We start from the raw sequence: 22,855 nt of genomic DNA, 5'->3' as shown, positions 1-22,855 counted from the left end.
GAAATCCACAACAGACAGATGAACATCATTAGCCCATAGCTGTTCAATATAATTACAATACATTACATGCACTCAAATGACATTAATTGACATTTACAATATAACTCTAAAAAGGTAGCTAGCTTTACCTTGCAGGTGTTCCTGTTTGAGCCTGGTGGGCTTACAGCAGGCCAGCCCCATTCCCATGATTCACTGAGGGGAGCTGGCAGTGCTACAGCTGGGGCATGAATAGGGTACGTGCTGCCCTCCTGGAGGTCGTGTATCCTTATCCACACGCAGGTACTACTGGGCAGGCGGTGCCAGTGAGGCATGCTCAATGCCAGGAAAAACAAGCCCCGAAAAACAAGTCCCACTTCTTCCTGTTCTTCATTTATAAATTCTCTCATTCACTAACATGGGCAGTAGTAGTTATCTCTATCCCCTGGTTTCCCTAGGGAGAGGCAGATACCAGAGGAGGAGTGTACGCTAATCTCTCCTTGTGTGCCCTGGCCTTGCTCTCCCTCTCCCTCCCTGGCAGTGTGCTGTGTGTGGAGTGATTAGAGGGCTCCTCTACCCTTCCTTACCAAACAAACCTCTCCAGTCCACACACACACACTCTCTGGAAAACGAACAGACGTTGCGAATCAATTGGGAAGCCTCTGATTGGCCAGATTTGTGATGGTGATCTATAGTACACTCGTAGAAAAGAAGGGTTCCAAAAAGGGTTATTCGGCTGTCCCATAGGATAACCCTTTTTGGTTCCAGGTAGAACTCTTTTGGGTTCTGCATGGAACCCATTATGGTTCTACCTGGAACCAAAAAGGGTTCTTCAAAGGGTTATCCTAAGGGGGCAGCCAAAGAACCCTTTTAGGTTCTAGATAGCACCTTTCTTTCTAATAGTGTATGAGTCTAAACTGCAATGACCGGTATAGGGACAAAGTGGAGTCGCAATTCAACGGCTCAGACACGAGACGTATGTGGCAGGGTCTACAAGCAATTGCGGACTACAAAAAGAAAACTAGCCACGTCACGTACACCGATGTCTTGCTTCCAGACAAACTAAACACCTTCTTTGCCTGCTTTGAGGATAATACAGTGCCACCGACGTGGCCCGCTACCAAGGACTGCGGGCCCCCCCTCTCCTTCTCCGTGGCTGACGTGAGTAAGTCAATTAAATGTGTTAACCCTCACAAGGCTGCTGGCCCAGACGGCATCCTCAGAGCATGCGCAGAGCAGCTGGCTGGTGTGTTTACGGACATATTCAATCGCTCCTTATCCCAGTCTGCTGTCCTCACATGCTTCAATATGGCCACCATTGTTCCTGTACCCAAGAAGGCAAAGATAACTGAACTAAAGGTGTGCGTAATATTCTGCCATCATTCTGCCATCATGAAGTGCTTTGAGAGACTAGTCAAGGATCAAATCACATCCACCTTACCTGCCACCCTAGACCCCTTCGGTTTGCATACCACCCCAACAGGTCCACAGACGATGCATTCGCCATCACACTGCACTCTGCCCTGTCCCATCTGGACGAGGAATACCTATGTAAGAATGCTGTTCATTGACTACAGCTAAGCACTCAACACCATAGTACCCTCCAAGCTCATCAGTAAGCTTGAGGCCCTGGGTTTCAACCCCGCCCTGTGCAATTAGGTCCTGGACTTTCTGACGGGCCGCCCCCAGGTGGTGAAGGTAGGAAACAACATCTCCACTTCGCTGACCCTCAACACTGGGGCCCCACAAGGGTGTGTGCTCAGTCCTCTCCTGTACTCCCTGTTCACCCATGATTGCGTGGCCATGCACGCCTCCAACTCAATCATCAAGTTTGCAGACGACACAACAGTAGTGGGCTTGATTACCAACAACGACGAGACAGACTAGAGGGAGGAGGTGAGGGCACCCAGAGTGTGGTGTCAGGAAAACAACCTCTCACTCAACGTCAACAAAGCAAAGGAGATGATTGTGGACTTCAGGAAACATAGGGAGCGCCCCCTATCCACATCGACGGGACAGTAGTCGAGAAGGTGGAAAGTTTTAAGTTCCTCGGCGTACACATCATGGACAAACTGAAATAGTCCACCCACACAGACAGTGTGGTGAAGAAGGCGCAACAACGCCTCTTCAACCTCAGGAGGTTGAAGAAATTTGGCTTGTCACCTAAAACCCTCACAAACTTTTACAGATGCAGAATTGAGAGCATCCTGTCTGGGCTCTATCACCACCTGGTACGGCAACTGCACCGCCCTCAACCGCAAGGCTCTCCAGAGGGTGGTGCGGTCTGCACAACGCATCACCGGGGGCAAACTACCTGCCTTCCAGGACACCTACAGGACCCGATATCACAGGAAGGCCAAAAAGATCATCAAGGACAACAACCACCCTAGCCACTGCCTTTTCACCCCGCTACCATCCAGAAGGCGAGGTCAGTACAGGTGCATCAAAGCTGGGACCGAGAGACTGAAAAACAGCTTCTATCTTAAGGCCATCAGACTGTTAAACAGCCATCATTAACACAGAGAGGCTTCTGCCTACATACAGACTCAAATCATTGGCCACTTGGCCACTAATAAATGGATCACTAGCGTCACACCTGCTCCCGCTCTTCCCCCCTAGCGCTCGAGGGCGCCAGGCTCCCCAGCATTGCGCACTCCTGCCATTATCATTACGCACACCTGCCTTTCCCCTGTCACGCACAGCAGTGGTTATTGGACTCTCCTGGACTCAATTACTTCTGTCATCACCTTCCCTATACCTGTCTTGTTCCCTGCTCTGTTCCCTGCTTCTACATTAATGTCCATATGTCCTTGTATACCTGTGTGCTGACGCTGTTCCTGTCTTGTTTCATGTCTGTTCCCGATTAAATGTTTGACTCCCCGTACCTGCTTCTCATCTCCGGCGTCGGTCCTTACAACTAGTCACTTTAAATAATGGCACTTTAATAATGTTTACATATCTTACATTACTCATCTCATATGTATACTGCTCAAAAAAATAAAGGGAACACTTAAACAACACAATGTAACTCCAAGTCAATCAGACTTCTGTGAAATCAAACTGTCCATTTAGGAAGCAACACTGATTGACAATAAATTTCACATGCTGTTGTGCAAATGGAATAGACAACAGGTGGAAATTATAGGCAATTAGCAAGACACCCCTAATAAAGGAGTGGTTCTGCAGGTGGTGACCACAGACCACTTCTCAGTTCCTATGCTTCCTGGCTGATGTTTTGGTCACTTTTGAATGCTGGCGGTGCTTTCACTTTAGTGGTAGCATGAGACGGAGTCTACAACCCACACATGTGGCTCAGGTAGTGCAGCTCATCCAGGATGGCACATCAATGCGAGCTGTGGCAAGAAGGTTTGCTGTGTCTGTCAGCGTAGTGTCCAGAGCATGGAGGCTCTACCAGGAGACAGGCCAGTACATCAGGAGACGTGGAGGAGGCCGTAGGAGGGCAACAACCCTGCAGCAGGACCGCTACCTCCGCCTTTGTGCAAGGAGGAGCAGGCGGAGCACTGCCAGAGCCCTGCAAAATGACCTCCAGCAGGCCACAAATGTGCATGTGTCTGCTCAAACGGTCAGAAACAGACTCCATGAGGGTGGTATGAGGGCCCGACGTCCACAGGTGGGGGTTGTGCTTACAGCCCAACACCGTGCAGGACGTTTGGCATTTGCCAGAGAACACTAAGATTGGCAAATTCGCCACTGGCGCCCTGTGCTCTTCACAGATGAAAGCAGGTTCACACTGAGCACATGTGACAGACGTGACAGAGTCTGGAGACGCCGTGGAGAACATTCTGCTGCCTGCAACATCCTCCAGCATGACCGGTTTGGCGGTGGGTCAGTCATGGTGTGGGGTGGCATTTCTTTGGGGGGCCGCACAGCCCTCCATGTGCTCGCCAGAGGTAGCCTGACTGCCATTAGGTACCGAGATGAGATCCTCAGACCCCTTGTGAGACCATATGCTGGTGCAAGACAATGCAAGACAATGCTAGACCTCATGTGGCTGGAGTGTGTCAGCAGTTCCTGCAAGAGGAAGGCATTGATGCTATGGACTGGCTCGCCCGTTCCCCAGACCTGAATCCAATTGAGCACATCTGGGACATCATGTCTCGCTCCATCCACCAACGCCACGTTGCACCACAGACTGTCCAGGAGTTGGCGGATGCTTTAGTCCAGGTCTGGGAGGAGATCCCTCAGGAGACCATCCGCCACCTCATCAGGAGCATGCCCAGGTGTTGTAGGGAGGTCATACAGGCACGTGGAGGCCACACACACTACTGAGCCTCATTTTGACTTGTTTTAAGGACATTACATCAAAGTTGGATCAGCCTGTAGTGTGGTTTTCCACTTTAATTTTGAGTGTGACTCCAAATCCAGACCTCCATGGGTTGATAAATTGGATTTCCATTGATTATTTTTGTGTGATTTTGTTGTCAGCACATTCAACTATGTAAAGAAAAAAGTATTTAATAAGATTATTTCATTCATTCAGATCTAGGATGTGTTATTTTAGTGTTCCCTTTATTTTTTTGAGCAGTGTATATACTGTACCTTATACCATCTATTGCATCTTGCCTATGCCGCTCGGCCATCGTTCATCCATATATTTATATGTACGTATTCTTATACCATCCCTTTAGATTTGTATGTATTAGGTAGTTGTTGTGGAATTGTTAGATTACTTGTTAGATATTACTGCACTGTCGAAACTAGAAGCATCAAGCATTTCGCTACACTTGCATTAACATCTGCCAACCATGTGTATTTGACCAATACAATTTGATTTTGTAATCATGTTGTGGATCACACTCTGCTGTTGGCTAGCTTGTCCTACTAACCCATTTTTACAGTTGGCCTTGGTGTTTTCCCTTCGCTTTAAGTGACCAGAAAGAGTGATGTGTGTAGGTTTGTTGCTAGCCTAAGGGTCACAGTCACGTCACCACAAGACCCATCTATAGATCCATGGAAATCCTCCATCACAAATTCCAGCATGTTGTCCATAGACTTAAACCAACAAAACAGCGCTTAGCTACTTTCCATTGCAACACCGTCTGGGGTCATGAAGTGAGCCATTGTTGTAGTTACTGACAGTTTATGCATATCAGGTAAGGAGAGCCCACAATGAAGCTCAGATTAAAGGGAGGCATTCATGAATATTGTTGACTTTTTCAACCTGGGTCACATTACTCAGGTAAACAAGATCACATGCTTTTCTACTGCTAGTGCCACAGGATAATATGCAAATGTCAGAGGGCACTAAGAAAATAGTTTCATACTGTATACAAAGATCTTGTTAGTACCCTCATTCAATGTTCTGAGCCAGCGGGGTGCTCTGTAAGCAATGAGCTGACAACTAGCTAATCAGAAGTCGTGCAAGCCTAGAAAGACAGGACCACTGTTCTTTGTCTAAAGCTGTATTCCCTTCTAGCAAACAGCTCTTCTTTATAAGGCTGAGCTTTTCTGCAAGGCTTGGACTGGTGCTGGGGGTAGGGGACAGGCTCCAAGTGTGTGTGTGTGTGTTTGCACTGGCTAAACAAGTAGCCTGCAATAATTAATTAGCTGAAATTGTCTTGTTTACCCAGGCTGTGTGTGTGTGTGTGTGTGTGTGTGTGTGTGTGTGTGTGTGTGTGTGTGTGTGTGTGTGTGTGTGTGTGTGTGTGTGTGTGTGTGTGTGTGTGTGTGTGTGTGTGTGTGTGCACCATCCTTTACAGGCTGTTGTTTCCCAGCTGGTTTTATGGCTAGAGACCAACACAAAAGGAAGCTTAGCCTTGAGTAGCCCCTTAAGCACAGAGTGCATTTAAAAACCACAGATTATTATAACTGTTTCCTTACTCTGATAGGCTTTCAGTAATAGCCACATAGCTGCTTCAGTTTAAAGGATATTGAAAAGGGTTGTTGGATTTGGCTACGTTTTGGTTCATTGCTTTCTTGGTCCCAAGGATATTAGAGGGAAAGGAAGCAGGATATTATACCTTTAAAATGTGTGAGGGCTCCCTAACCAGTTTAATTGTAGCCTTGGATATGAGGATATAAGAGGTGCTATCAGATAGGTTAATTTGGTCATACAGGAAATCTATCACCGTAGATGTTCCTGAGGAAATTAGTGGCAATGTATCATGTATCAATGCATCATCTCTTGCCAAATTTTGGAGGGGAAAAAAACAAGCTAGGCATATTTGTACCCTTGATGAGTTAATGTCAATTTGCAGGGGCCTTCGCTTGTCTTTCATTTGGACAGGGCAAGGACCTTAAAGTGTCCACATCAAACACAACCTGCAAGGATGTTTATTGGCAGAGGTCATGCATAGAGAGAGTCAGTGAACTGAGTCCCAGGAACACCCTAGTGCCTAGCCTTGCTCTGAAATAGGGCTGCACGATACGGGCCAAAAAATCAAATAGCATTTTTTTTAACCAAATATTGTGATTACGATTTCACCTGCGATATAGGTCTAAACACTTGGGCAAACTGTTGGAATCATAGAAATAGAATTAGTAAATAAAAAACTAAGTGGAAGGCATCATTGTTCTTGTTTGTTACAATCTTTTGACTGCATTTGACTTAACAGAACCGCATGCAAACTTATAGTGGATCTAACAGCTAGGACGATGAACTGCACCGCTTGAGTGACGGTGGGCGCGGTTTAGTGTGTGTAAGAAACAGCCATAAGAGGGAAAAACAACTGAGTAAACTATAAAAGTGGATGTCAATGTGTCAATGTTGCAATTTCGATGTGAATTAGAATAACTGAGCAGGATGACGTGATGTGGTAACAGAAGACAAAAGACGCTCAGACGGATTTCTCACAAGTGCTAGGAGAATTATACAGAGAGTAACCTCAGAGGTCATGGGCTCTCTAACCCCCTAGATGGCACATTCAAAAGCCAAATTGGCCAATGAATTGCAAGCACTGCTCTTTCCCGAAACCGATTCTGAATGGGATAGTATGAATGAGCACATAGGACCATCAGTCCAGAGTGGATCTGACTCCATATGGAGATATTTTGGGTGATGTGGGTGAATGTAGTGGTCCCTCTTGACCTACTGTAAGAAGTATACAAAAAGCTTCCCCGCGCCTCTGTTGAAACCTTACAGTAATATTTGTTTACCATGATCCCTTGTTTCCCAACCCCATTACCAGAGTGGATCTTTATCGTAAATGCCATAGTCAACCTGAGCACTCAGGGGTTGTTTATTTCAAAGCTGAGAAGCGAAAAGCTTTCATTTAAGCTGAGTAAGAGAGAAAGCAAGAGGGAGAAAAAACACCTAGTCTCTCTCAAGGGCCTGAGAATTGAATATCTTCTAATGAGCATGTAGGGGCTGAGTTGGGTTTGAGAGTGAGAGACTTCTAAAGTGCACAGCCCTGATTGAAATGCAGTCCCCTTCCCATTATGTTCTTGCTGTCCCACTGTTTAAATGGTCTTCAGAAATGGCCTTGACAGCCTGTGTGCTGCCTGGCTAGCTCATCCACACGTAACCTGTAAAGGCTGATTGGGGTCACACTCTCCTGCAATATTTACTCGCCATAAATAAAAAACACAGAGACCCACTGGCCCGTCCGCTACAATACACAGTGGGGGAAGAAAAAAAAATCACTGTGCAAATAACGTTTTACTGAGTGATATACAGTAGCTACCTAGTACCACAGAATTAGGAATTCGAATTTAATATGATCTCTTTGCCTAGCTCACTCTGAGTGACTTTAATTGAAAATGACCATGCGGCTGTATTGAGCGCAACCAATAGCGTGAAGAGTTGACTGCGTAGGGTCTTTCCAGCACACTCGCCCCCAGGCAAAGCTGCGCATTGTCCGTGTACATGTAACAGTATTGCTTCCATCCCTCTCCTTCGCCCCAACCTGGGCTCAAACCAGGGAACCTCTGAACACTTCGACGACAGTCACACGCAAAGCATCATTACCTATCGCTATTGCAGAGCAAGGGAAACAACTAATTCAAGGTCTCGGAGTGAGTGACGTCACCTATTTAAATGCTACTAGTGCCCACCGCTAACAAGCTAGCCCTTTCACACCGGTTACGTTTACCTAGATGTCAACCTTAACAGACTCCTGATCGTCATGAGAACCAGCTATTGGGGTCAGTATGCCTGGGCAAGATTAGAATATTCTCTCTTCTCTCTTCCCTGTATTAAAATGTCATTCTCCAAGGAGGTGGCATCCATACTGATGCATTAATGTGTTCTTAGTGATTAGTTCTGATTCTGAAGTCTTGGTTTGGAGATTCTGTCACGAAAGAGATTAACATCCACAGGGATGCAATTCTTAGGGGGTGATATACTGTTTCCATGACATAGACTGACCAGGTGAATCAAGGTGAACGTAATGATCCCCTATTGTTTTCACCTGCTAAACTCACTTCAATCTGTGTAGATGAAGGGGAGGAGACAGATTAAAGAAGGATTTTAAGCCTTGAGACAATTAAGACATGGATTGTGTATGAGTGCCATTCAGGGGGTGAATGGGCAAGAATTTTTTTTATTTAAGTGCCTTTGAACGGGGTATGGTAGTAGGTACCAGGCGCACCGGTTTGAGTGAGTCAAGAATTGCAACACTGCTGGGTTTTTCACACTCAACAGTTTCCCGTGTGTATGAATTATGATCCACCATCCAAAGGACATAGCGCCAACTTTACACAACTGCGGGAAGCATAGAAGTCAACATGGGCCAGCATCCCTGTGGAACGCTTCTGATACCTTGTAGAGTCCATGCCCCGACAAATTGTTCTGAGGGAAAAAGGGGGCGCAACTTAATATTAGGAAGGTGTTCCTAATGTTTTGTACACTCAGTGTAATTGCAGTGTATTGCATGCAAGCTTATCTACCAGTCAGTATGGCATCTGTGTCCTGCATCTCCAGTCTCCATTGTGAAACATCAGCATTGCCCCCTGCTGGCTCAGTGTGGTATTGAGGAAACTGCAATACGCTAAATATCCTCCTCATAAAATCTTGAGTCAGACATGTGCAGTGATGCCTGACTGACAACACATGTATTTTCTGCTAAAGGAGGAGAGGGTTTGGTGTTGATGGATTATCTCACCTGGAACGATTTCAAAAAGATGTCTCCCTGGTTCTTCTGGGTTGGCGGTGAGCTCGTTCACCTGACAGCCCTGCAGAGGTATGCAGCCCTGGAATAAACAAACACAGAATCCATTCAAAACCAAATATTAACAATACCTCAGTGAGATTAAACTCTAATCGGTTAAATCACAAATATTGATCAAATCCTTATGAGAACATTAGGGTAGAAAATAGATGGAAGATCTCTCTATCTATCTCTTTCATTTCTTTCAGGATGAAGATGTACAGATTATTGAATGGAGATCAATAATAATTAAACAACATAATCAAGGCCTGTTAATTTAGAGACTACTCAGAAGGAAAGCAGGTCTCATTCTACCAGTCTGGCAGCATCCCTCATCATCCCTCATCAAACAGGATGGGATCTGCCAAACCAGAGATCAAGCTGTCCACAGTAGTCGTCATGGCAACAAATTGGTAGAACGTTGGGGCAGGGCTAGCAGCCCAGCAGAGCTCCCAAGGGTACAATGTGCCATGAATATGGGGACAAATGACTGAGGAAAATTAAGACGGAAATCAAGATCTGAGATTATTCTCCCTTCAGAAGATGTCTTGTGGCAACCTTTGTGGCTCTAAACACCAAGCCATTCCTTAATGGCTTGCTCTACATGATAAAAAAATGGCTATAGATTGCCTACATGCAAATTCCCTTCCTTCAGTTATCATTTCCTTTCATCTCAGTGCGAGATCTTGCTGTGTGAATTGCTTACACAGCCCCCTGCTCCAATTTCTATTGATTAGATGGGGAAAAAGCGGACAGATTGACACTTTCACACACATCCTGGTTACCGTGCAGGGAGGGGCGTGTGTGCGTGTGTGTGTGTGTGTGTGTGTGTGTGTGTGTGTGTGTGTGTGTGTGTGTGTGTGTGTGTGTGTGTGTGTGTGTGTGTGTGTGTGTGTGTGTGTGTCTGTGTGTCGAGAAATCAATACTGGCTGGATGACTATTGACAGCCTGTGATTAAAAGGTGCCTGTCAAACCCTTCAGTCATTCAGCCAGGCCTTAATGCAGAGCTTCTCCAGCCTGAAAGGCCTCGATGGTATGCGTGTGTGTGTGTGTGTGTGCGCGCGTGTGTGTTGGGGAGACAGGTCTGCATTTGAAAGGAAGCCGGTCAAGTGGGAACGCCTGTGGAAATCAATGGAGGTGCTTGGATATCAGGCCGGGAATGTAAGAAGATGATCACTGAACACTGGAAGCATTGGGCCACCGACTACCGCCTGCTGTCTTTTGTTGGATCACTTCATTACCCTTTCCTGGCTTGATGCTGTGTGGTGGTCCTGAAACAATTGTCTGCCTGATTACCGCATAGCTCTTTCATGACCACGCCAAAATGTCACGATCAAAATTGAGCAACGGTATCAAAACAATGTTTCATCCTGATTTTCCCTCTAGGCAGGGCACGGTGGCAATGCTATCTATCCATGCTAGGTGGTGATATAGACAATTCATTTAACCTGTTTTCCTAAGCAACGGATGGAAAACCACAGCAAAGTATTACTGGAGAGGATCTGAACTAGCCACAGCAGCTGCTATAGCGAAAGTCCCACATTAAACCAAATAAAGGACTTCAGCGAACCTCTGCAATGAACCGAAGAAGAGCTTAGGTGTGAATGTTCAGTACCTGTGGCTTGGTCTCCTCCTCGTCTTTGTAGAAGTAGAGCTGGTCAGAGCGCAGGACAAACCATTTTAGCTGCCAGTTCTTCATGATGCTCCTCTGTTTCTTCAGCCAGCCGGCCTTCAGAGCCCCCTCCTGGAGACTGGGGGAGGACGGGCGGATTGGGCCCCGGGACACATCCCCCATCACCATGCTCTTGGACCGGGCTGGAGAGTCGAGACACACACACACATACACACATGAATACAAATACACACATAAGCAGGGAGGGAGACAGGCAGAGAGGGAGACAGGCAGAGAGGGAGACAGGCAGGGAGAGAGATAGGCAGAGAGGGAGACAGGCAGGGAGGGAGACAGGCAGGGAGGGAGACAGGCAGGGAGGGAGACAGGCAGAGAGGGAGACAGGCAGGGAGGGAGACAGGCAGGGAGGGAGACAGGCAGGGAGGGAGACAGGCAGAGAGGGAGACAGGCAGGGAGGGAGACAGGCACATACACATAGTGTGTGTCAGCTCCAGGGTTGCCATGGTGAGGCAGACACCACACACACCACGTCCTGCCCTGGAGCTGAGGCTGAGGCCCCCCTTCCTCCCCTGGGTAGAGGTGGCTGGAGACCCACCCGGGGCACAGAGAAGAGAGGAAAGGCCTCAGGTGATCTAAGCGATTCATTTAAAGCCACTGGAAGAGAGTTATTGTCTGTTCTGACAAACCAACAGAACCAGGAACCAGTTTGAACTGTGATAATAAGACCTCCTGGGATTGACTCTGGGTTTTAGTGTAACGTGAGCTCAGTCAAGGACTGTTTCAGATGCAGTTTATAGGCTTCCTATGTCTGGAGGCTCTGAACTCACACACTGTCCCTGTATCAGTGTCAGTCTGTCCTTTATGCAACGTAATTCATGAAATTAGCTTGATACAGGACACACACAAGATTACTTAATACAGTACAGCATGTGCAGAAAGTAAAATCTGGTCTTTACTAGTCCATGCATTAATCATGACATTTTACAAAATAAACAAAAACCTGATTTCAGCTTCTAGAGACCTGACCATCCTGAGAGAGTAGTCATTCAGCAACACCTCCCACAGAGCCAAACAGCAGCAAAGGCAAACAAGACAAGCAATTTGATGATCATGTATAATTTATAGGAATCAATCCTGCAGACATCCTCTCTGCTGGACCTCCTGTGTGACACACTCAGGATCATTGCTCAGCTTAGAGGGGGAAGGGAGGATGAAAATCAATGTTTACTCTTCCCTTTTCTCTCTTATTCTCCCTTTCTTCTCCTTCTTACGATATGGGATGGGTATGGACGGCCAGGAGTTCCTCACGTGGTCAGGTAAAACTCCCGACCCTAAGGATGGGGAACGCTATAGTATAGGTATGATGCAGACACCCTGGAAAGACCGTTCCCAACATCTCCCTGGCATCACCCACCATGTTTTATTGGAATTAATTCATAGTTCTAACTTTCCATTCAAATCAAATCTCAAATCAAACCTACATTTACAGTCATTGTTTATTATACTCTGTGGTTATGGGTTGGGCTGTGGCTCCTTTGCCCCCCAGCACCGGACACAACATAGCATGGCTACCGTAGCCTAGTCGTCATGGCCCCGCTCCACTCCTACTGCCATGGCTGCCTGCCTGGCTCCCTTCCTAATGGGTTACACTCATCAGAGGAGCAGGGGCCGTATATCACATTAACCATTTCTCTCTCTCTCTCTCTCTCTCTCTCTCTCTCTCGCTCTCTCTCTCTCTCCCTCCATCCCCTGTTTCTGGGTGCTCTGCTGGCCCCACTCAATCACAGCCCTGTGTGCTTCTCTGGAAGCCTTATTAGAGTAAGTACATACTGTACACACACTAGTGTTGAATATTCTCCCGGTATTTTACAAATGTTCCATCGCGAGAATAAATCACTTTTCTCAATGGCTAACCCAGTTCTTCCCACCAAAACCGAAAGTGACATTCAAAAGCATTATAAAGCTTATAAAGCTTTGATCGAAAATTCAAGCCTGATGAGCCATACATTAAATACATTTTGTGAGCCTACATTGTGCCGTTATCCAATATATGATAGGCCTATAGGCTACTGCACATTTTGCACGACAGAAAAACATATAAGGCCATAGATGTAGCTTGCTATATGCTCTCCTGGGTAAATAAATGAAACTAGCTCCAGTAGGCTGATCTTTTTGAGTGTGAACTGTATTACTGTACTGTATTATACTGTATTATATGGACTGGAATTACGCACATCGTTCAAACCACGATAAAGCAGGGAGTGAACATGCGATTCTGGTGCAGCACATGAGACCTACAAATTTACAAGTATTGGCTAGCAAATTTGACTTTAATTTTGAAATATAATAGGGCCTATTCGTATAATTAGTAGGCTGACGCATAAATACCTTTCATAATATTGTATTTCCCCTAATGTTATTAGCATACCTCCTCTTTCTCTCTTTGTTGTTCATTCCTTCCTTGTGTTCAACAGTTAAATGAAATAAGTTTTGTTGTCCTTAACTGCATCATTCTAATGACATCCTTGAATAAATATAGGACTAGAATTAGATGCAGAATTCTGTCACTTCTCTTCAGGAAAATTGAAAGGTCATGGGTCTGAAGAAGTAGCTGCTATAGCCTACTGCCATCTCACCTTCGCTCTTCTTTCAAACTACCCGAGTTCTATTAGCTGCTGTATTTAACATTCAGCAAACTTGCATCCCTTTTCAAATAATGTATTGGTATAAAAAATGCAAAAAAACATTATGTCCAGCAAGCTATTCTAGTCTAGCTTTTCCTTCATGGGACTTCATTTTTTAAGGAAAAAAGCCAACGGAGCACAGCTGCATATTGCGCAAGAGACAGAGGCTCTAAGTTAGAAGCTTATTATGCTTAACCCATCATTAATTAGCTAAATATAAAGCTAATACTGCATTGAATGTATCACCTGAAAGAGATAGGCTAAGACATCGATATATTGGGCTATTATTTCAATCTAGAACAGGTTTATCCATTTTGGATGCAATTTGAATGGAGGAGACCCCCGAAAGCCAGATGGATATGGATAAATTAGACGCGCATTCAGTCTTTATACTACTGTAGAATAGACTATGCTGCAGCAGATGTAGGCCTAAAAAGAAAAAAAGTTGCCATGATGAGATGATACTGCGCTCCATACTGAGATGCCTGTCTGTCCCCACACTGAACGTTGATGATTCATCGTACAGACGCCGTAGAGAAGACAGATTTAAACATTGAATACAATTTAACAGTTCCGTTTTACACCATGCTGTTCATAAAAATAGTTTATTATAATTTACTGGTTTCTCACAGTTATTTATCCCGGGAAAAGGGAGTGGTTTTGGGTGGTAAATCCAGGTAAATCTCGGTAACCGGGTTCACGCCATTCATCTCTAACACACACCCGTCCTGGAGGGTCAATCACGTGGACTGGGATATGTTCCAGGTAACCTCAGACAACAACATTTACGTATACACTGACTCGGTGAGCGAGTTTATTAGCAAGTGCATTGGTGATGTTTACCCACTGTGACTATTAAAACTGTGGATTGATGGCAGCATTCGCACAAAACTGAAAGCGCAAACCACTGCTTTTAATCATGGCAAGGTGACTGGAAACCTGACCGAATACAAACAGTGTAGCTATTCCCTCTGCAAGGCAATCAAACAAGGAAAGCGTCAGCATACAGTAGAGACAAAGTAGAATAGCAATTCAACGGGTCAAACACGAGACGTATGTCGCAGGGTCTACACTCAATCACGGATTACAAAAAGAAAACCAGCCCTGTCACGGACATCGACGTCTTGCTCCCAGACAAATTAACCAACTTCTTTGCTTGCTTTGAGGACAATACAGTGCCACTGACACGGCCCGCTACCAAAGCCTGTGGGCACTCCTTCACCGCAGCCAACCTGAATGAAACATTTAAGCGTGTTAACCCTCGCAAGGCTGCCGGCCCAGACGGCATCCCTAGCCGCGTCCTCAGAGCATGTGCAGACCAGCTGGCTGGTGTGTTTACGGACATATTCAATCAATCCCTATCCCAGTCTGCTGTGCCCACATGCTTCAAGATGGCCACCATTGTTCCTGTTCCCAAGAAAGCTAAGGTAACTGAACTAAATGACTATCGCCCTGTAGCACTCACTTCTGTCATCGTGAAGTGCTTTGAGAGACTAGTCAAGGATAATATCACCTCCACCCTACCTGATACACTAGACCCAGTCCAATTTGCTTTTGGCACCAATAGGTTCACAGACGATGCAATCGCCATCACACTGCACACTGCCCTATCCCATCTGGACAAGAGGAATACCTATGTCTTGACCCCGCCCTGGGCAACTGGGTCCTGGACTTTCTGATGGGCCGTCCCCAGGTGGTGAGGGTAGGAAACAACATCTCCACCCCGCTGATTCTCAACACTGGGGCCCCACAAGGGTGCGTTCTCAGCCCTCTCCTGTACTCCCTGTTCACCCATGACTGCGTGGCCATACACGCCTCCAACTCAATCATCAAGTTTGCAGATGACACTACAGTGGTAGGCTTGATTACCAACAACAACGAGATGGCCTACAGGGAGGAGGTGAGGGCCCTCGGACTGTGGTATCAGGAAAATAACCTCTCGCTCAATGTCAACAAAACAAAGGAGATGATTGTGAACTTCAGGAAACAGCAGAGGGAACATCCCCCAATCCACATCGACGGGACAGTAGTGGAGAAGAAGGAAAGTTTTAAGTTCCTTGGCGTACACATCACGGACAAACTGTAATGGTCCACCCACACAGACAGTGTGGTGAAGAAAGCGCAACAGCGCCTCTTCAACCTCAGGAGGCTGTAGAAATTTGGCTTGTCACCTAAAACACTCACAAACTTTTACAGATGCATAATTGAAGAGCATCCTGTCGGGCTGTATCACCACCTGGTACGGCAACTCCTCTGCCCACAACTGCAAGGCTCTCCAGAGGGTGGTGCGGTCTGCACAACACATCACCGGGGGCAAACTACCTGCCCTCCAGGACACCTACAGCCCCTGATGTCACAGGAAGGCCAAAAAGATCATCAAGAACAACAACCACCCGAGCCACTGCCTGTTCACTCTGCCATCATGCAGAAGGCGAGGTCAGTACAGGTGCATCAAAGCTGGGACCGAGAGACTGAAAAACAGCTTCTATCTCAAGGCCATCAGACTGTTAAACAGCCATCACTAACTTAGAGTGGCTGCTGCCAACATACAGACTCAAATCTCTGGCCATTTTAATATATTTAATAAATGGATTTAATAAAGGTATCACTTGTGACTTTAAATAACACCACTTTAATAATGTCTACATATGCTACATTACTCATCCCATATGCATATACTGTATTCTATACCATCTACTGCATCTTGCCTATGCCACACGGCCATCGCTCATCCATATATTTATATGTACATATTCTTATTCATCCTTTTACATTTGTGTGTATGAGGTAGTCGTTGTGAATTTGTTAGATTACTTGTTAGATATTACTGCCCTGTCGGAACTAGAAGCACAAGCATTTTGCTACACTTGCATTAACATCTGCTAACCATGTGTATGTGACCAATAAAATTTGATTTGATTTGATTTGGTTTGACCGTAAGCATGGTCGGTAGAGACTCGTTTGAGCTCTTTTGTTTTAATGTCGCAATTGGTGTATTGTGAGATCTCAAACATCGTCTCAAATATCGTCTTAAATGAAACTATAATGACAAAGTCTTTCATTACTCTATTCATAATTCTGTCATTCCAGCCAGATGTATTTCCTCAGTGGCGTTTCAGACATAACACACCGTGGGGTTGTGGCGTCTCTAAACAGACATTTTGGGGAAGCCTCATGAGTCTTGTTTTCCAGTTTCCACACTGCCCTTTCAAATTCGACTCTACTGGAAGAACCCAAGTAGGTCCAAGAGGAATGAAGGAATGATTTGTAAATGTTGCCATAGTAGTGCACACTCTTAGAAAAAGGGGTTCCAAAAGGATTCTTCGGCTGTTCCCATAGGACAGGTATTCCCAAACTGGGGGTACGCGCAATGCCGTCAGGGGTACGCCAAATAAAAATGTGATTCACATTTTAAAAAAACTATAATAATATGAATTGTTTTTATTTTTTTGTATATTTCTTTTTCTTCACATTTTCAAACAGTCAATTTATATTTTCCAACAGGGCTATACATTTGGAAGTGTTTTGTTTCTCGCCTGAGTAGCCTCGTTTCACTGCCAAAAATAACATTAAGCCATCTAGTGTTCAGCGCAATAACAACACAATGTCAAATACAGGTAGCCTAGTCAAATAATTAACATCCAATCACATTAACCGTTACTCTCTCGTGGGAATAAGTAAATGGAATTCCACTAACGGTCCATATGTAGCCAAACGTAGCTGCTGCTCATGTTGGTATCTGTACTGTCATGGCGCAAAAGCCATGACAGGGAGACATAGTGGAATGGTAACGCGCGTGCAAGCAGTTGCTCCCAATGCCACTTGAGTACACTGCAGCATCCACCGAGAGTCTCTGCTGCCAAGGGAATGCCTGACAGCTTGAAAGACGTTTTGGACACTACAGTAAAAATGGTTAACTTTGTTAAAGCAAGGCCCCTGAACTCTCGTGTATTTTCTGCACTATGCAATGATATGGGCAGCGACCATGTAACGCTTTTACAACATACAGAAGTGCGCTGGTTATCGAGGGGCAAAGTATTGGCATGTTTTTTGAATTGAGAGACAAGCTTAAAGTTTGCATGATGACGAGTTTCTCACACGACTGGCCTCTCTGGGTGATGTTTTTTCTCGCCTGAATGATCTGAATCTAGGATTACAGGGACTCTCCGCAACTATATTCATTGTGTGGGATGAAATTGAGGCTATGATTAAGAAGTTGGAGCTCTTCTCTGTCTGCATTAACAAGGACAACACACAGGTCTTTCCATCATTGTACAATTTTTTGTGTGTAAATTAACTCAAGCCGACGGACAATGTCAAATGTGATATAGCAAAGCACCTGAGTGAGTTGGGTGCGCAATTACACAGGAACTTTCCCGAAACGGATGACACAAACAACTGGATTCGTTATCCCTTTCATGCCCTGCCTCCAGTCCACTTACCTATATCTGAACAAGAGAGCCTCGTTGAAATTGTAACAAGCGGTTCTGTGAAAATGTAATTTAATCAGAAGCCAGTGCCAGATTTCTGAATTGGGCTGCACTCACAGTATCCAGCCTTGGCAAATCTCGCTATTAAGAGTTATGTGCATCCTTTCAAGCACACCCTTCTCATTAACCTGTGGTGAGTTATTCATTGGGGTGGCATGTAGCCTAGTGGTTAGAGCAGTGGACCAGTAACCGAAAGGTTGCTAGATCAAATCCCTGAGCTGGAAAGGTGAAAATCTGTTGCTCTAACCCTGAACAAGGCAGTTAACCCACCCACTAGGCTGTCATTGTAAATAAGAATTTGTTCTTAACTGACCTGCCTAGTTAAATAAAAAAATCATAATTTTCAATGAACAAATATGGTTTTATACATAAGATGGTTAAATTAAGAGCAAAATTATTCATTATTATTTGTGCCCTGGTCCTATAAGAGCTCTTTGTCACTTCCCACGAGCCGGGTTGTGACAAAAACTCACACTCATTCTTATGTTTAATAAATGTATCGTATAGTGTGTGTGTGGCAGGGTTACAATGATGGCAAAAAATAACATTTGAGAGTGCCCTGACCTTGGATGCTAGAGGGTGTCCGCAGCTGGAGTTTGAATGTTTGAAGGGGTACAGGACTATAAAAAGTTTGGGAACCACTGCCACAGGAGAAGCCTTTTTGGTTCTAGGTAAAATCCTCTGTAGAAAGGGTCCTACATGGAACCCCAAAAAGTTCTACCTGGAACCAAAAAGGGTTCTTCAAAGGGTTCTCCTATGGGGAGCATCTAGATAGCACTATTTTGTTTTCTAAGAGTGTAATGTAGTTTGTATAAAGCCCGGGGGTAGGCAACCCTGGACCTGGAGTGCCGCAGGCCCTTCATGTTTTGATTTAACCGACCTAGAAGACCAGGTGTGTTGATCAATCAGCTCAGTTGGTCAGGTGAGGTGCCAAGTTGGAACGAAATCCTGCAGTACCTGCGGCACTCCAGGGACAGGGTTGCCTACCCCTGCTATAGACTATATCCAGTCACTGTTGTTAATTAACTTTTGAGATGTGGATTCATCATCACATGGTATGGCTGTATAGTCCTCTCTCGAAAATCAGAGAACAGCTATCCATTAACCTGTCACAATGCGTAGACTTATCAGCCAGGGGATAAATTACCTGGCTCTTTTCTCCAAGCACGGAATCCATTTGAGAAATTCCATTTAATGAATCTGGTTGCTGTGTGATGTATGATGTATGGGAAGGAGGTGGTGGAGCTACAGGTGCATCACTGGATAATTCCCACTGACTCTATCTGCTGTTGATGAATGTATTAACCCATTGAGAATCAGTGGAGAGTTTGCGTTGCCTAAGAAACTGTAGTAGGCATCAATCGGATTAGGGGGAGGGGGGTGTGAGTACTGTGCCGTGATGTTCAGCTGCATTGAGGTGTAACACTGCTGTGCTGGTGTGTGTGTACTCTGTGTTTTAGTGATGGGGGAAAAAATTGATTAAAATTACATATCGCAATATTATATTGGACGATTTTATATCAATCCTTGACTCCGAGGTAGCGCTAGCTGGCGCTAGTCGGCTGTCCCTGTGCTTGTTCTCCATCTTCTTTTAAAATATTGGGTCAACATGATTTCAGCACTTTTATTTCCATGACTGATCAAAACTCGTTTTTTCATGCTCTCTCTTGTACAGTGAGCAATATGTTTGGAACATCAAATTGCAATAAAATTGCAGTATTGAATCGCAATCGTGAGAATCGCAACTTATATAATAACGGCACCTCAGCATCGTGATAATATTGTATCGTGAAGTCCCTGGAAATTCCTAGCCCTAGTGTGTACTGTATCTACAGTGAGGGAAAAAAGTATTTGATCCCCTGCTGATTTGTACGTTTGCCCACTGACAAAGAAATGATCAGTCTATAATTTTAATGGTAGGTTTATTTGAACAGTGAGAGACAGAATAACAACAAAAAAATCCAGAAAACCGCATGTCAAAAATGTTATAAAATGACTTGCATTTGAATGAGGGAAATAAGTATTTGACCCCTCTGCAAAACATGACTTAGCACTTGGTGGCAAAAACCTTGTTGGCAATCACAGAGGTCAGACGTTTCTTGTAGTTGGCCACCAGGATTGCACATCTCAGGAGGGATTTTGTCCAACTCCTCTTTGCAGATCTTCTCCAAGTCATTAAGGTTTCGAGGCTGACGTTTGGCAACTCGAACCTTCAGCTCCCTCCACAGATTTTCTATGGGATTAAGGTCTGGAGACTGGCTAGGCCACTCCAGGACCTTAATGTGCTTCTTATTGAGCCACTCCTTTGTTGCCTTGGCCGTGTGTTTTGGGTCATTGTCATACTGGAATACCCATCCACGACCCATTTTCAATGCCCTGGCTGAGGGAAGGAAGTTCTCACCCAAGATTTGACGGTACCTGGCCCTGTCCATCGTCCATTTGATGCGGTGAAGTTGTCCTGTCCCCTTAGCAGAAAAACACCCCCAAAGCATAATGTTTCCACTTCCGTGTTTGACATTCCTCCTCCTCCAAACACGGCGAGTTGAGTTGATGCCAAAGAGCTCCATTTTGGTCTCATCTGACCACAACACTTTCACCCAGTTGTCCTCTGAATCATTCAGATGTTCATTGGCAAACTTCAGACGGGCATGTATATGTACTTTCTTGAGCAAGGGGACCTTGCGGGCGCTGCAGGATTTCAGTCCTTCACGGCGTAGTGTGTTACCAATTGTTTTCTTGGTGACTATGGTCCCAGCTGCCTTGAGATCATTGACAAGATCCTCCCGTGTAGTTTTGGGCTGATTCCTCACCGTTCTCATGATCATTGCAACTCCACGAGGTGAGATCTTGCATGGAGCCCCAGGCCGAGGGAGATTGACAGTTCTTTTGTGTTTCTTCCATTTGTGAATAATCGCACCAACTGTTGTCACCTTCTCACCAAGCTGCTTGGCGATGGTCTTGTAGCCCATTCCAGCCTTGTGTAGGTCTACAATCTTGTCCCTGACATCCTTGGAGAGCTCTTTGGTCTTGGCCATGGTGGAGAGTTTGGGAATCTGATTGATTGATTGCTTCTGTGGACAGGTGTCTTTTATACAGGTAACAAACTGAGATTAGGAGCACTCCCTTTAAGAGTGTGCTCCTAATCTCAGCTCGTTACCTGTATAAAAGACACCTGGGAGCCAGAAATCTTTCTGATTGTGAGGGGGTCAAATACGTATTTCCCTCATTAAAATTCAAATCAATTTATAACATTTTTGACGTGTTTTTCTGGATTTTTTGTTGTTGTTATTCTGTCTCTCACTTCAAATAAATCTACCATTAAAATTATAGACAGATCATTTCTTTGTCAGTGGGCAAAGATACAAAATCAGCAGGGGATCAAATACTTTTTTCCCTCACTGTATGCTGTATATTCTGTTGCATAGTATGTGTGTGTATGTGTGTCTACTACAGTGCCTGTAACTCATCTGTCAGTAATACTACTGTCAATGCTGTGTAGTATACTACAGTAGTGGGCTTTCTCATCCCAAAACCATGGTAATGTACTTCAAAGGCATGATCATGGGGAGAGTGAAACAGCTGAGATGTGGGCTATTTAAAGAGATTACCATGGACCAGGAAATATATTTAAATGGACCAGGACTCGAAAATTGTATTTCTTCCTGTGTTTTGTTGAATGAATAAAAATAAGCAATTTACATTCCAATTACAAAAGCTATGCAGAGAATGTACGTATCTTAAAACCACAAACCTAATTGAGTCTATTTTATTTTTTATATCTTTTAATGAATTAATTCATCCATTTAGTTTCTAATACGCTCTCAATTTGATCTTATCTTAGAGAGAATAAGAGAATACGGATTGCAAAGTCAACTCTCTATATCTAGTACTGTTCATCATTTCACATTAACGCTCATGAAATCTTCTCACACCTGCATCATTTTGTCATTCACATTCTAGTGTCAATGCCGCGAACATCAAAAGCAGCAACTGACAGACAAGCATCTGGTCAGCATCATCAAGATGAAACAGGAGATGATGTCATTGACAGCATCATAGTAGAAAGATCTATGTGTACCGCCCATGTGCTCCATTCACATACAGTATATAGCAGTAGTGTGGTTAGATAGTAGTGGTAGAGAAAAGAAAACACCGCTCTCAGCTCGCTCACCTCTCTTGGTCTGTCTGATCTTGGGACTCAGCATGGCTGTCATCGCTGGAGGACGACGCTTTCGCCTCTCAGCATGTTCATTCGTCCGTCCGGCACCCCACCCCTCTCGTTTTTCTCTCTCTATCCCTCGTTCTCAACACACCATCCTCTCCTGCCTATCCTCTATTCTCTTCTCTCTCCCACTGACCTTCTGCAGTAGGCAGCACCAGCAGCAGCTGCAGGCTAGGGGGCTGGGGCTGAAGGGGGAGGGATCCCTTCTCCTTGCACACGCTCAGTGGCTTCCACCCCTCCCTTCTACATTATTCATCGCCGGGGAGACCACGCTGGTGGGTAGGGGGGAGGGAGGGTGTATCTCATCCCACTACTACTATGCCACACCGACCGGTAAATGCCTGTTTGTGATTAGAATGCCCTTCCCATCGCAGGTTCAATGGGGCTGAAACACACAAGAAGGAGAGCTGCTATTTCCCTGTCACTTCCTCTCTCTATGGCTGGGAGTTACCCTCTTGAATGGTTAAAGCCGTGTGCTTCTAACTTTTTCACTAATGTTCTGTCATTTTCTCTCTTTCTAGCTTTTTCTTCCTCTGTCTGTGTTCTTCCTTTTCCTTCTGTTTCTCTCACTGGTGTCTACCTCTTCCTCATTATGTCGTTTACGAAAGTTCAATCAGGAAGTCTAGTCTGAATGCCTGTTTAACTTCATCAAGTAGCATAGCATAATTCACTCTGTTTCCTATTATACAAATCAAATCAAACTTTATTTGTCAAATGCGCTGAATACAACAAGTGTAGACCTTACC

General features: G+C 45.0%; 1 protein-coding gene across 1 annotated transcript in view; it reads right to left on the bottom strand.

The window, feature by feature from the left end:
* The window catches only part of LOC106589345 (rho GTPase-activating protein 22-like), a 35,153-nt gene extending 12,867 nt beyond the window's left edge, over positions 1–22,286 (bottom strand). Inside the window, exons 1-3 of the mRNA XM_014179189.2 lie at positions 22,059–22,286; positions 10,699–10,898; positions 9,039–9,126 (exon numbers count right to left, since the gene is read on the bottom strand). Coding sequence (XP_014034664.1) covers positions 9,039–9,126; positions 10,699–10,898; positions 22,059–22,101 — 331 coding nt within the window. The 5' untranslated portion in view covers positions 22,102–22,286. The remainder of the gene's footprint in view (positions 1–9,038; positions 9,127–10,698; positions 10,899–22,058) is intronic.
* Between the last annotated feature and the right edge of the window lie 569 nt (positions 22,287–22,855).

The sequence above is a fragment of the Salmo salar genome, chromosome ssa28 (genome assembly GCF_905237065.1).
Source record: "Salmo salar chromosome ssa28, Ssal_v3.1, whole genome shotgun sequence".
Lineage (NCBI taxonomy): Eukaryota > Metazoa > Chordata > Actinopteri > Salmoniformes > Salmonidae > Salmo > Salmo salar.
The sequence above is the reverse complement of the archived record's forward strand: the minus strand, read 5'-3'. Positions and strand labels throughout refer to the sequence as shown.